Source organism: Nicotiana sylvestris, chromosome 5 (genome assembly GCF_000393655.2).
Source record: "Nicotiana sylvestris chromosome 5, ASM39365v2, whole genome shotgun sequence".
NCBI classification, from domain to species: domain Eukaryota; kingdom Viridiplantae; phylum Streptophyta; class Magnoliopsida; order Solanales; family Solanaceae; genus Nicotiana; species Nicotiana sylvestris.
In genome coordinates this window covers 553,465-567,500 of record NC_091061.1, presented here as the reverse complement: position 1 = coordinate 567,500, position 14,036 = coordinate 553,465, and the positions used below count along the sequence as shown (strand labels likewise).

Below are 14,036 nucleotides of genomic sequence, written 5' to 3'. Positions count from 1 at the left end.
ATCTTCACCCATGCCCATTTATACCCTGCATGTTTGTTACTGTTTTATCCATTTTCCGCCTCTAGCCCAAAGGAGTAGCACATGCTGGAGCAATGCCTCCTAAGATCTTTATCTCAATCCTTATCTAGCATGTTGGGTGTGAGATGAAAGGTTTATTGTTGTTTTCATATCTCTTCTCTGTATCGTTAAACAGTTCTCCTGTCAAAGTCTGGTTGATTTTGGGTATGTATATTTTGCCATGAAGTAGTAAGCGTGGTGATTTCTATCTCTCTGCACCATGTCTTAGAAGTGTCACATGATTATTTGCATTAATTTATCCTTAAAATCTGTTGTTCTATGGCTATCATGGCATATCTCAATTTGCAGAAATTAGGCACATATATGAGACCTAAAATAGATATCTGCTGAACTGGAAATTCTGTCATGTCCTGTAGGTCACAGATGTGTTCTTAAGATGGATCATCACTGCATATGGGTTGTCAACTGTGTGGGGTCCCGCAACTACAAGTTTTTCCTCCTTTTTGTGGTATGGAGTTAGTTTTGTAATACTTATTGTTTTTGTGTAATGTTTTTTTGCAGAAAAATCAAGTAGATACATACCTGCAACCTTTTCTTGCCTGTGAATGTGGTCCTGAAAATGTTCATAGCCAAAATATGCGGAATCCAAAGCCGCCACTGCCTTCTTGTTATTATTTTTTGCTGTTGTCGCTGTTGTTATGTTACATTCCTTAAATAACGGTATCTTAGATTGAAATTCGATGTGAGTTTGAACACTTGCTTATCTCCATTTTGAGCCTTTCTTTTCCCTCTACATGGTTTTGCCTGCTTCAATCTTGGTGACCTAAATCGACCCTAAGATCTTTTCATTAATTTTTAAAGCTATCTTGACTCTTGAGCACGAGGAAAGTTTCGGAAAATTTTATTTTGTGTCTTATACAACTGAAACTAGTTGTATGAGGCAATTTTTTTGTCTCACAGTTTTGTGGACCCAGATTTTTGTGGACCCAGAAGTGTAAGATTGAGGTCCACAAATTTGTGAGACAAAAAGGAGCCTCATACAACTAGTGTAAGTTGTATGAGACACAAAATAAAACTTCTCGAAAGTTTCGATTAGACAACTTGAAAAGAGTATCTGTAAGTGCACAGAAACCAATTTATCTCATTCAATCAACTGCAATTCACAATTACAAACCAATTGGAGTTGGTCATGTAAATCCATATATCCACTCTGCTCTTTTGGGCCCTGTCCTTTTCAATACCAGTACATAATTTGTCTTTAAGGCAAATTGCATCTATTCTTAAAGTAGAGGTTCACTAAATCGCAATTTCCAATAAGTAGAGGTTCAATAAATCTGACACGGTTGCATTACCGACATGCAATTCTCTAATTAGACCAACACGTTTTGGTAAACAAATGGACATAATCTTAGTGCAGGAACAAAATAATTTTTTGTTAAATCTCAATTAGTTGGTATCACCCATATAGATCCTTTCTTTCCTTTGAGTTCTGTTCTTAGCGCCATTGATTTCTAGAGGTTGTATATCTTTTAAATCAACTTCCTTCAGTTTAATTTTAGATTCACTATGTCCTGTTTGAGCACCTTCAACAGCGTCGAGTATATCGGTGCATTGTATGTCTGAGGAGGAGAAGCCAAATCATCAATGACTTCTAATTTAATCCTTTATTTGTGCTATTTGCATCATGTGTCTGATGTAAGCATGTTCATCTTGTCCAATCATGTATGATCACACATCTATCTTAATATTGGTAGTTTTACAACTCTAATCTTGACGATATGTTGGGCCATAGATCCAATGTTCACTCATTATAATATTGCATTCACAGGACTCCTCAATATCAACCATCCTATTTTATCGTGTTACAATTACATCATCCTAGAAAATAGTGTATAGATACTTGATTTGTCTACATTTAGATGCCATTATCGCATCAAATCTCACTTATTCTTTTGTTCTTATACGGCTGAACTTGTGGTATATGTATATTATGCCATGCTTTTACTTATCTTAGAACCCCTGTTTTCTTGGGTGCCTCCTCATAGTTACAACTTTTTATTGACTGGTTGGCTATTAACATAATACTATCTTCAAATAGCATGTATGAGGAAACCTTTCTCTGTACTATTAGTTTGTTCGTCCACAAATAGAGTAAACAAGTATGGGTTTTAGGAAATCTCTGGTTTGGACGGAATGGAGTAGAGGGATGGAAGCTAAACAACACTTTCTTTTTTGCTTTCTTCTTCTTCTTCTTCTTCTTCTATATCCTATGGCTTTGAGTTCTTGATGATATGGTTACGGGATTGTGTGTATAAGTTTCAATTATTACACAAGAACGAACTATTTTTTCCAAAATTCATATCTTGCTCTTGGTATTTTTTTGATAAGATAAGTAAATATTATTAAGGCAAGTACCAAGATGGTACTGTAAAAACAACATATCTTGCACTTGGTATTGTCCTCCTGGTATCTCCTTTCTGGACATGTCTCCGAAACCAGAGACACAGATGCCAAAATCGACTGGCGTGTATCTAAAATTTAATAAATCAAAACAACACGGCAGACTCGTGTTTGTCATTTGTTTGTGTTGGATTTGGATATCAGTGTTGGAAAAGCGCGCGCTTCGTCGCTTAAAGCACGAAGCGACAGAGCATCGCTTTACTGTGCCTAAGGCGACACGAACAGTTGAAGCACACGCTTCAGAGGAAAAATCGACGAGGCGACGAGGCGAGCGAAGCGACGAATCGATCGCTTTTGTTCAAAAATCGCAGCTGGGCCTTTTTTTAAAAAAAAAAAGATTGGGTCTGTTTTTAATTTATACAAAACAAACCCCTAACCTCGCTTCTGTAATTGCTTGACAAAACAGAGACCCCTTCTCTCTTCTTCATCGACAAAACTAGGGTTTCCAGGTAAGTTTCTTCTTCTCCTTTCTTCGTCTCATTTTTTCTTTCTTTCTTCTTCCTTTCTTCTTCTTGTTCCCGTCCAGATTCTGCTCTTTTTTCTTTCTTTTTCCTTCTTTCTTCCTCCTTCTTCTTCTTCTTCTCTTCTCTTTTTCACTTTTTCTCCTCCAGTGTCTGCACAGCTAGGGCAGGCGTTGGTTTTCTTTTTTCCCTCCCTTTTATTCTTCTTAATTTTAATATGTATTTTAATTTATAAAGTTCCGAAATTTATGAATGAAATCTTGATGGTTTAACTGATAGACAATTAACCATTCTCGTACACAGAATGCTTATGTATTCGACTATCTGTAAAAGTGTTAAAAATACGGATAGAACTATTTGCAAAATGATTATTGCAGGATTTACTGGCCAACTTCGTGGCTGGTGGGATAATCATTTATCTATAGAAGAAAAGGCTTTCGTTATTAATGCTACAGCCGTCGACGAAGGTGTTGATAATATAGGTATGGCTCTAGTTAAGGGTAGAGAAGATGCAGTGTATACCCTTATCCTTACAATTTTAGAGCATTTCAATGGTAGATTTACCTCAAATCATGAGACCATCAGAACCTTACTTAATGGGCTTAGATGTAAGACCCTTAGTGAATTTAGATGGTATAAAGATACTTTTATGAGTAGGGTTATGGAACTACCCGAGAATAAATATGAGCATTGGAAAGCCAAGTTTATAGACGGCCTCCCTTCCTTATTTGCTGAAAGAGTAAGGAATGTGTTAAGGGGTAGTTACGGTGAAATTCAGTATGGTAATTATACCTATGGTAAACTTATAGGAGTATGTACACAAGAAGGATTAAAATTGTGTAATGAGCTAAAGCTTTCTAGACAGCTTAAGATTGATAAGCTTAAAGAGAAATCCCAATTAGGTGACTTCTATACCCAGTTCGGTTTACCCGGAACTTCTACTCAAAGTAGGAAGAAGAAAAACAGTTATCATAGGTATCCTTACCTGGATAGCCCGTATAAGAAAAAGAGGTCTAGATATAGGCCTAAGGAAGAACGTGATACTAGAATAGCGCATCGAAAATCTACTTGATTTACGAAGAATAGATCAAAAAGAGATCTCGCTGATATTAAGTGTTATAAGTGTGGAAAGTTTGGTCATATTTCTCCAAATTGCAAGCTTCAAAAGCTGAAAACCTTAGAACTCGATGATGAGTTACGCGATAAGGTTTATGGCTTGTTATACACTTCAGGATCAGAATCTGACTATTACTCTGAGACTGAATCTGAAGACGAAGTTGAGTTAATTGATTTATCTAATAGTGATAAAAATGTTGATACTTCTTGCACTACTTGCAAAGGTGATATTTGTACTTGTGATAGTGACGAATTTTATAAATTGCAATCACAATTTCATAATCTAAATATGAAAACTATTACATCTGATAATGTAATAGAACTTTTAAAAGAAGTTACCGATGAAAAACTTCGTGAAAAAATATTAATTTAGCTGCAAGTTCTAGTTCTAATAGTTCAAAACCTTTTGAAAAATACAAGAACGAATTTGAACATTTTGCGCCTTATTCTTTGTCTGAAATTAATAAACGACTTCAAAAGTCCAGTACGCTTAGCAGAGATACTTCTTTTGATGATTTAAAGGAAGAAATTGAGAATTTGAAAAAGGATATTAAGTCTCTTAAGCAAAATCAAATGATTTACGATCACCGAATTACTCAAATTGAGAAAAATAATTCTCTACCTGAATTTTCGACTAAAGAAATTTCTGAATTTTCTAAGGATAAAGGAAAAGAAATTTCTGATCTGACTGAAGAAAAATCTGATATGTTTTTAGGTATGATGCAAATTATTACTGCACATAAATGGTATATTAAATGTACTATTTTGATCGATAATAATTTTTCTATAACTGACATAGCTATGATTGATAGTGGTGCTGATGTAAGCTGCATTCAGGAAGGATTAATTCCAACTAAATATTTTCAAAAGACCACTCATTTGGTTAAATCCGCTTCTGGTCATGCTTTAGATATAGAGTACAAACTACCGAATGCTCATATTTGCCAAAATAAAGTCTGTATTCCTCATTTCTTCTTTTTGGTAAAAAACCAGTTATACCCTCCAATTATACTTGGAACCCCTTTTATTAATGCTATTTATCCTTTTAATAACATAGATGCACATGGTTTTTCTGCTACTTATCAAGATAAAAAGATAAGTTATTCTTTTGTTACAGATCCCGTAACTAGAGATATTAACGCCTTGATTAGTATGAAACAAAGGCATGTTGATTCATTACAATTAGAAATATTAAGCATGAATATATTCGATACTTTACAATCTGCTAAAGTTCAGCAAAAAATTAAATTGATTGCTGAAAAGATGGTTGTTGATGTTTGCGCCGATCACCCTAGTGCCTTTTGGAATCGGAAAAGGCATATTGTAACTCTTCCTTACGAAGAAAACTTCTCCGAGGATGATATTCCTACTAAATCTCGACTTTGCCAGATGAATGCTGAACTAGTTGAATTCTGCAAAAACGAGATTGACAGCTTGTTACAAAAGGGTTTGATAAAACCCTCAAAATCTCCTTGGTCATATTCTGCCTTTTATGTTAATAATGCTGCAGAAAAAGAACGAGGTATTCCTAGATTAGTTATAAATTATAAACCATTGAATAAACATCTAAAATGGATTAGATATCCTATCCCTAATAAAAGAGACTTGCTATCTAGATTATATGACGCCAATATATTTTCAAAATTCGATTTAAAATCTGGATATTGGCAAATTCAAATTTTTAAAGAGCATACTTATAGAACTGTTTTTAATGTTCCATTTGGGCACAATGAATGGAATGTTATGCCATTTGGTTTAAAAAATGCCCCTTCTGAATTTCAGAAAATTATGAATGATATTTTTAACCCTTATCTAGATTTTATCATCGTTTATATTGACGACATATTAGTATTTTCTAAAACATTGGAGATGCATATTAAGCATCTTGATATTTTTAAGAAAATTGTAATACAAAACGGTTTAGTAATTTCTAAACCAAAAATGAGTCTATTCCAAACAAATGTTCGTTTTTTAGGTCATAATATTTGCCAGGGAAAAATTACCCCAATACAAAGATCAATTGATTTTGCCTCAAAATTTCCTGATGTTATTACTGACAAGACTCAATTACAAAGATTTTTGGGAAGTTTGAATTATATATCCCCTTTCTACAAAAGTTTATCTCGTGATCTAGCTCCTCTATACGATAGACTGAAAAAGGATCATAGGCAGCCTTGGACTGACCAGCATACTGCGTTAGTCAAAAGTATTAAACAGCGTGTTAAATCTTTACCTTGTTTAACCCTTGCTAATCCTACATGGCAAAAAATTATCGATACAGATGCGTCTAACGTTGGCTATGGAGGGATTTTAAAACAAGTGAATCCCAACAATAAGAGTGAATACCTGATAAGATTTCACTCTGGTAAATGGACCGAAGCCCAGAAGAAATATGCTACTGTGGCTCATGAAATGTTAACAATTGTTAAATGTGTTCTAAAATTTCAAGACGACTTGTATAACCAAAAGTTTTTGATAAAAACTGATGCTCAATCTGTTAAATATATGTTTGACAAAGATTTTAAGCACGATGCTTCTAAACTAATATTTGCTAGATGGCAGGCTCAGCTAGCGCCTTTCGATTTTGAAATACAATACAAAAATGGAATTGATAATTCCCTTCCGGATTTCCTATCCCGGGAATATTTAGATTAAGTATGAGTTATTATACCATGACTTTAGGTGATAAAGTATTAATCACTATTCTTAAAGTGATTAATTTAAACAGAGACTTAAAGGGTCTCATACTTGATAGAATTATGGCTGACATTATTAAAGATATTGAAGAGGAATGCTCTAGTCTTAAAGCTATTACTAATATTCTTCAAGAATTTGAAAATGAATTCCCCAGCCAGGATTATATCAGCAATAGAATTCTGATATCTTTTGTAATTACTAATGACTTGCTATTTATGCAGAATGGACCCTTCATGGGCCACCAGGGGCAGAGGTAGGGGAAGATCTTCCCCTAGTAAGTCTTATTCTCAAGGATCATCATACGGATCCTCATCAAATTCTCCAGTAATACAAAGAGGAAAAAGGAGTTTGATAAACTCCAAAATACCTCATACAGGTGAATCATCAGGTCATTCTATACATCTGGATGATATTCCAGAAGATAGTCCTTTATATGGACATCTGCAAGCTTATTTGGCATCCAAAAAGCAAAGTGATATTTTTGCTTCAATTGCTAAAGAAGAAGACAACGATGATATCAAGTCATACGAAAAATTACCAAAGAAAGAAATGATATTTCTCCTTGAAAATTCTGAGATTCAGAGAAAAAATGAACCATGGAAGATATTCCAGAGATACCTGATTAACGAATTATACTACCCGGGTGAATCATATAAAACCCGCACTTATTATGAAACTAGTCTAACCAGTACAAGTAGTGCAGAATTCCAGCACTTTTCAGGTTATAGCACAAATGAGAACGTTTATAACTTCTCCAAAATCATTATCAAACAGATTATATCTGTTGAAGAATGAGGAATTTCTACAATGAAAGAAAGGCAGATCAGCCTTAACAAATCAGCCATGAACTTTACATATTGGGATTATATCCAGGCGTTCGACAGAGTTTTTTATTATAATAACGAACGACATAAACACACTTGGTTTATTAAGGTGTGTGCAAAGATTTTTGCAAACCCTATTCCTAACTGGTTCTTAATTGGTGGTCATACCACGGTCCCACAATTAAAATATTGCCTGAACCATTTCTTAAATTATACAAAGAATGGGCAAAAATTTCTCCAGTTCTAACAGAATTATATCACGCAGATCATATCAGCTACCTCGATAAAATAGATCAAATTTATTTCTTTATTGAATTCTCGATCCCTTCGGTTCATAAATGGACTCCTGAATTGGGTTTCACAGAAGAACAAATCCCTTGCTTATACAGGGTATTCTACAATAATTTCTGGGATAAATTAATGAAGAAGGATCCAAAAACATATACATTATATGGACAGGAGTTATTGGATTCCGTTAAAACACAAATCCAAATATATTCAACGACCCCTCAAAAGAAGATGATAGAGGATAACACAGTTAAACATATTGCTCGAAGGATCTCAATTCAAGAAGGAGATAAAACTGATTTAATAAATCAATACTTGGAAGAAGTAAAAAGAAACTTGCTTCAGACACTAGATCAGTGCGAAAAGTCAGACACATCAATGCGAAGTGAAACAAGTGGTGATGATATCGTAGAAGATTCACAACCAACACAACCAGAGATGATACTATCTGATAAAGATATAGAAAAGGTGGAAGATTTCCTCCAACAAATGCAAAATCTGGACAAGAAAAAGACTTGACAGCTTACCAGCCGCCAGGACTCACTCAACAGTAGATTCACTGTTTATCCACAGTAGAAACACTGTTCAACAACAGTAGAAACACTGTGTAGGGACTCAGATGTGGGACCCAATTTACTGTTTTAGATTCTTTTTTTTTTCTCTTTATATAGAAGACTTCTTGCAGAAGTCGGAACCCTCTCTCTCTCTAAACCTTCTCCATTGTAAATCCTTAGTTTATTTTTGTAACTGAGTTGAAGTAAATAAAGTTTGAAGTTCAACCTTCATCTTCAGGGCCTTGCGTCCCGGCCCTGAAGTATGCTCATATAGTTGAACTAACTATATGAAGATGATATAGTTATAAAAGGATATACTTAGTTATAAAAGGATATATGAGCAACCTTCAACCTTCATATAGTTGTAAATAAAAGGATATATGAGCATACTTAGCAACTTCAGCGGGCTTTAATGTCACAGCTGGCTAGACGTAGCCACTAAGGCAAAGCCAATAAGAGTAGTACCAGAGTCGACTGTACCACCATCTTGGAACCAAGCCAAGAAACTATATTAAAATTTCTTTATATTTTGAAAGAGTCTGGATTCTTCATGGTTAATATGCAAGAGAAATTAGTTTTTCAACATAGATATGAATCCGTTTAGCCGGACATAGTCACGGCTGGGGACAGAAACTAAGTATATAAAATACTATATAAAGAAATAAAATAAATACCTTTAAGGCCGGGACGCAAGGCCCTGAAGATGAAGGTTGAACTTCAAACTTTATTTACTTCAACTCAGTTACAAAAATAAACTAAGGATTTACAATGGAGAAGGTTTAGAAAGGGTTCCGACTTCTGCTTCTTCAAATGAAGAAGTCTTCTATATAAAGAGAAAAAAAAAGAATCTAAAACAGTAAATTGGGTCCCACATCTGGGTCCCTACACAGTTTTTCTACTGTTGTTGAACAGTGTTTCTACTGTGGATAAACAGTGAATCTACTGTTGAGTGGGTCCTGGCGGCTGGTAAGCTGTCAAGTCTTTTTCTTGTCCAGATTTTGCATTTGTTGGAGGAAATCTTCCACCTTTTCTATATCTTTATCAGATAGTATCATCTCTGGTTGTGTTGGTTGTGAATCTTCTACGATATCATCGCCACTTGTTTCACTTCGCATTGATGTGTCTGACTTTTCGCACTGATCTAGTGTCTGAAGCAAGTTTCTTTTTACTTCTTCCAAGTATTGATTTATTAAATCAGTTTTATCTCCTTCTTGAATTGAGATCCTTCGAGCAATATGTTTAACTGTGCTATCCTCTATCATCTTCTTTTGAGGGGTCGTTGAATATATTTGGATTTGTGTTTTAACGGAATCCAATAACTCCTGTCCATATAATGTATTTGTTTTTGGATCCTTCTTCATTAATTTATCCCAGAAATTATTGTAGAATACCCTGTATAAGCAAGGGATTTGTTCTTCTGTGAAACCCAATTCAGGAGTCCATTTATGAATCCAAGGGATCGAGAATTCAATAAAGAAATAAATTTGATCTATTTTATCGAGGTAGCTGATATGATCTGCGTGATATAATTCTGTTAGAACTGGAGAAATTTTTGCTCATTCTTTGTATAATTTAAGAAATGGTTCAGGTAATATTTTAATTGTGGGACCGTGGTATGACCACCAATTTAAGAACCAGTTAGGAATAGGGTTTGCAAAAATCTTTGCACACACCTTAATAAACCAAGTGTGTTTATGTCGTTCGTTATTATAATAAAGAACCCTGTCGAACGCCTGGATATAATCCCAATATGTAAAGTTCATGGCTGATTTGTTAAGGCTGATCTGCCTTTCTTTCATTGTAAAAATTCCTCATTCTTCAACAGATATAATCTGTTTGATAATGATTTTGGAGAAGTTATAAACGTTCTCATTTGTGCTATAACCTGAAAAGTGTTGGAATTCTGCACTACTTGTACTGGTTAGAATAGTTTCATAATAAGTGCGGGTTTTATATGATTCACCCGGGTAGTATAATCAGGTATCTCTGGAATATCTTCCATGGTTCATTTTTTCTCAGAATTTTCAAGGAGAAATATCATTTTTTTCTTTGGTAATTTTTCGTATGACTTGATATCATCGTTGTCTTCTTCTTTAGCAATTGAAGCAAAAATATCACTTTGCTTTTTGGATGCCAAATAAGCTTGCAGTTGTCCATATAAAGGACTATCTTCTGGAATATCATCCAGATGTATAGAATGACCTGATGATTCACCTGTACGAGGTATTTTGGAGTTTATCAAACTCCTTTTTCCTCTTTGTATTACTGGAGAATTTGATGAGGATCCGTATGACTCCTTGAGAATAAGACTTATAATGTGTATTTCAACTTATAAATTAATTATTATATGTATTTTCACAATTGCCAGTGAAGCGTGCGCTTCGCTTTTGAAGCGAGGCGAGCTCCTGTCGCTTTTTAGCGTTTCGCGCTCTCAAAAACATTTTTGGATATGAATGTGCTTGTGTCTGTCACTTGCTCATGTTGGATCTAAATATGAGTCAATTAGATGACAGTGTTTGGTTTCCGTGCTTCTAAGTACACTCCTATATATCTGTTACTTTTCTTGGTGGTGGGAAGGAGTTTCTTCTTGAAGCCATCAGTTACCAGTGATATCTATATTGTGCTAAAAGTTTGTGTATTTGAGTATGTATGCAGGTCTACACATTTTTGACAACAACATTGGACACGCTGGTGCTGCTGCCCAGTTTTATAAAATTCTTTCGACAAGCGAAGAATCATTCATTCTCGCCAGGCAACATTACAGTCGTTTTTCTAGCCTTTGGTAAGCAGTCTCTACTATCTTAATGACTTAGTCTTGATTGTTATGATTTTCTTGTTTCTTACAGGTTTGACCTTGATGCAGTTCTGAATCTAGCCTTTTCACTCAGTCTTCTTTGTTTTGTAATTATGCATGCATCTCTGCTCTCAAGCAACACCACTTCAGTGGAGGTATGTCAAACCTTGGTATTTTTCATTATATGTCAATTTTAATGCTTCTCCTTCAACTCTGGGAATGAAATTGACAAGAGATGGATAGGAAAAAAGATAATATGTTTCTTTTCATTGTAACCTTATTGTTGTCTCGTCTGTCTATGTTATAGGTTTATGAGAAGAAAAAAACTGTGCGCTGGAAGTATGACCTTGGCTGGAAAAGGAATTTTGAACAGGTGATATGTATAACCCGCTCTTCTATTTTTGTTTTAATAAAGCATTTTTTAGCTTCTAAGCAACCAGTCATAAGGAGATGCAAATTTTTTAAACCGAAAGATACTTGTTTCTCTGACAGCAGGAATTATACAGAGGGCGACCGGAAAGGGGGAAAGGTTAAATGATTTTTAAGACCTTGAATTTTAATTTCTTCAATCATGACAGTCAATTATAGTATTTATACGAGAGTCCTGTTATTAAGTGAGTATAATTTTATTCCTACACTCAATGATATTTGTTGGTTATAGGTGTAGTTGAACTGTTTAGGCAATTGCTGAGAGTGCCTTGGTTTGACCAATATTGTTTTCTAATGGTTGATTTTTAAAAGGTTTTTGGCGCTAATAAGGCATTATGGTTTTTGCCAATGTTCTCGAAGAAAGATTTGGAGAACATACCGGCACTCTATGGAGTGGAATTCCCGACACGTTCAGACACTGAAGAATGAGTTCTTATACAAGGACGTACATAGAACTTTCAACAAACAGATGTTAGGAGTAGGCAGTTTCCTAGTACCATCAATTCATTGATTGATAATTTCAAATTCTCATTAGGAGCTTGTGGATTATACTTGTCTATGTTAATATGTACTCCCTCTGTTACAATTTATGTGAACCTGTTTGACCGGACACGGAGTTTAAGAAAAAATGAAGACTTTTGTAATTTGTAGTCCTAAACAACTCAAAAAGGGGTCCACACAGATATTGTGTGGTTATAAAAGCTTCTCACTAAGGGTAGAATTGAGAATTTAAGCTAAATTGTTTCCAAATTTAAAAAGGGGTCATTCTTTTTGGAACAAACCAAAAAGGAAATAGGTTCACATAAACTAGAACAGAAGGAGTAATAATCAATGTGGAAAAACTTACGTCGGTTTATGCGGTGCGGGTTGAAAATTTTGGGGGTTAAAGCTCAACAGCTCCCGTCTCATTTGCCATCCCTAATTTCATCTGGTTACTACCTTTCAAAGCTTGATAGATTTACTGAATAGTTTTTTCATAATTGCCTTTGCTCTTTTCTTTTATGTAGGATTTATATATGAGAAGGGTAATATGATAGATGATTTGCTAGATATTATACAAATTTGAACTCATTATTTAAGTCCAAATTCAACGAGCCATCTATCATTTGTGCTTCCCATAAATTAAGGTAATTAAGTGAACTATTCATTATTCAAGTCGTGGAAGGGAGTCGTCATATGATAATTATGAAGCGTCGATAGCAAATGCTTTGATCACGCTATTTTTTGAAGTATGTTGGCTACTTTATCATGAATTTTTTGACATTTTCACCTCTAGCTAGAAACTGCAATATTCAAGTATCTAACTCTTTGAACAATCATCCTATTTATACTATAACTTTTGATGTTAAACTTTTATGTTTGTTAGACTTAAAATTATTTTGAATTGTTTATTGAATGTTGTGGCTGATGGGTACTCGTACTTGTTGTGCCTTATGCTGCTTATTTTGGCAGAGTCCGAAACCAAAATGTGGTTCTTTTGTACAAGTAGCACCTTAATAGATGTAAAAAAAAAAATGACATTTTTATATATAGCGCCCAAATACTGGGCGCTATACATTAACGTTAATTGTGCCGTTAATGTATAGCGCCCAGTATTTGGGCGCTATACATAGAAAGCTGACACTAACAGGTATAGCGCCCAAATACCCGGCGCTATACCCTTTTTTTTTAAAAACGAGCGTTCTTCTTCAAGACGACCATTCTGCTTCTTCTTCCTCAATATTTTATATCTTCTTCTTGGTCCCCCACTCCCATACCCGCTGCACCACTATTTTTTTAAAAAAAATAAAAATTTGGGTCCCCCGTCACATAAAAGGTGAAGAACGTAGGTCCCACATTCGAGTAAAGCTTCATATTATTGTTGATTTACACTTTCGGAGTCAAAATTTCAATCTATTTGCTTTGCGAAAATTCTAAATCGAGGTATTTCAGTTTATTTTAAGTTGAAACTTTTATAATAATGCATATTATTTGATTTGTATGTGTTCTATTTCGGTTTGTGATTTTTTTTTGGAAACTAGTATGTTAAATTTATCCGAATTTAATATTAGTATTTTATAAAAAAATATAAATTTGTCAAATAATTTATCTGTTAATATCCTGATTTATATATATGTGTTTTCATGTCGTTTTGTGTTTTATTTGCAATTAAATTTATTTGTTGCTTATGTTTAGTTTAGATTATTTTTTAGCATAGTAAAATCTAGGCCTTTTTAGCGTAGTAAAATGTAGACCTTTTTAGCGTAGTAAAATTTAGAGCCTTATAGCGTAGTAATGTGTAGTATTTTAGCTTAAAATTCCTTTTGTTTAAGTATCTTATACTGATAGTTGAAAATGCAAACTTTGTACAATTAAGTTAATAATTGTATCAACACACATAATTACTAATGTTAAT

General features: G+C 34.3%; 1 protein-coding gene across 3 annotated transcripts in view; it reads left to right on the top strand.

The window, feature by feature from the left end:
* Positions 1-12,285, top strand: part of LOC104249553 (probable protein S-acyltransferase 12) — a 19,376-nt gene extending 7,091 nt beyond the window's left edge. Inside the window, exons 3-7 of one of the 3 annotated variants that reach the window (XM_070174148.1) lie at positions 435-526; positions 11,074-11,200; positions 11,282-11,367; positions 11,520-11,585; positions 11,954-12,285. In XM_070174148.1, coding sequence (XP_070030249.1) covers positions 435-526; positions 11,074-11,200; positions 11,282-11,367; positions 11,520-11,585; positions 11,954-12,070 — 488 coding nt within the window. In that variant the 3' untranslated portion in view covers positions 12,071-12,285. The other 2 variants (XM_070174149.1, XM_070174150.1) reach the window with 2 other exon arrangements.
* Positions 12,286-14,036: the final 1,751 nt, after the last annotated feature.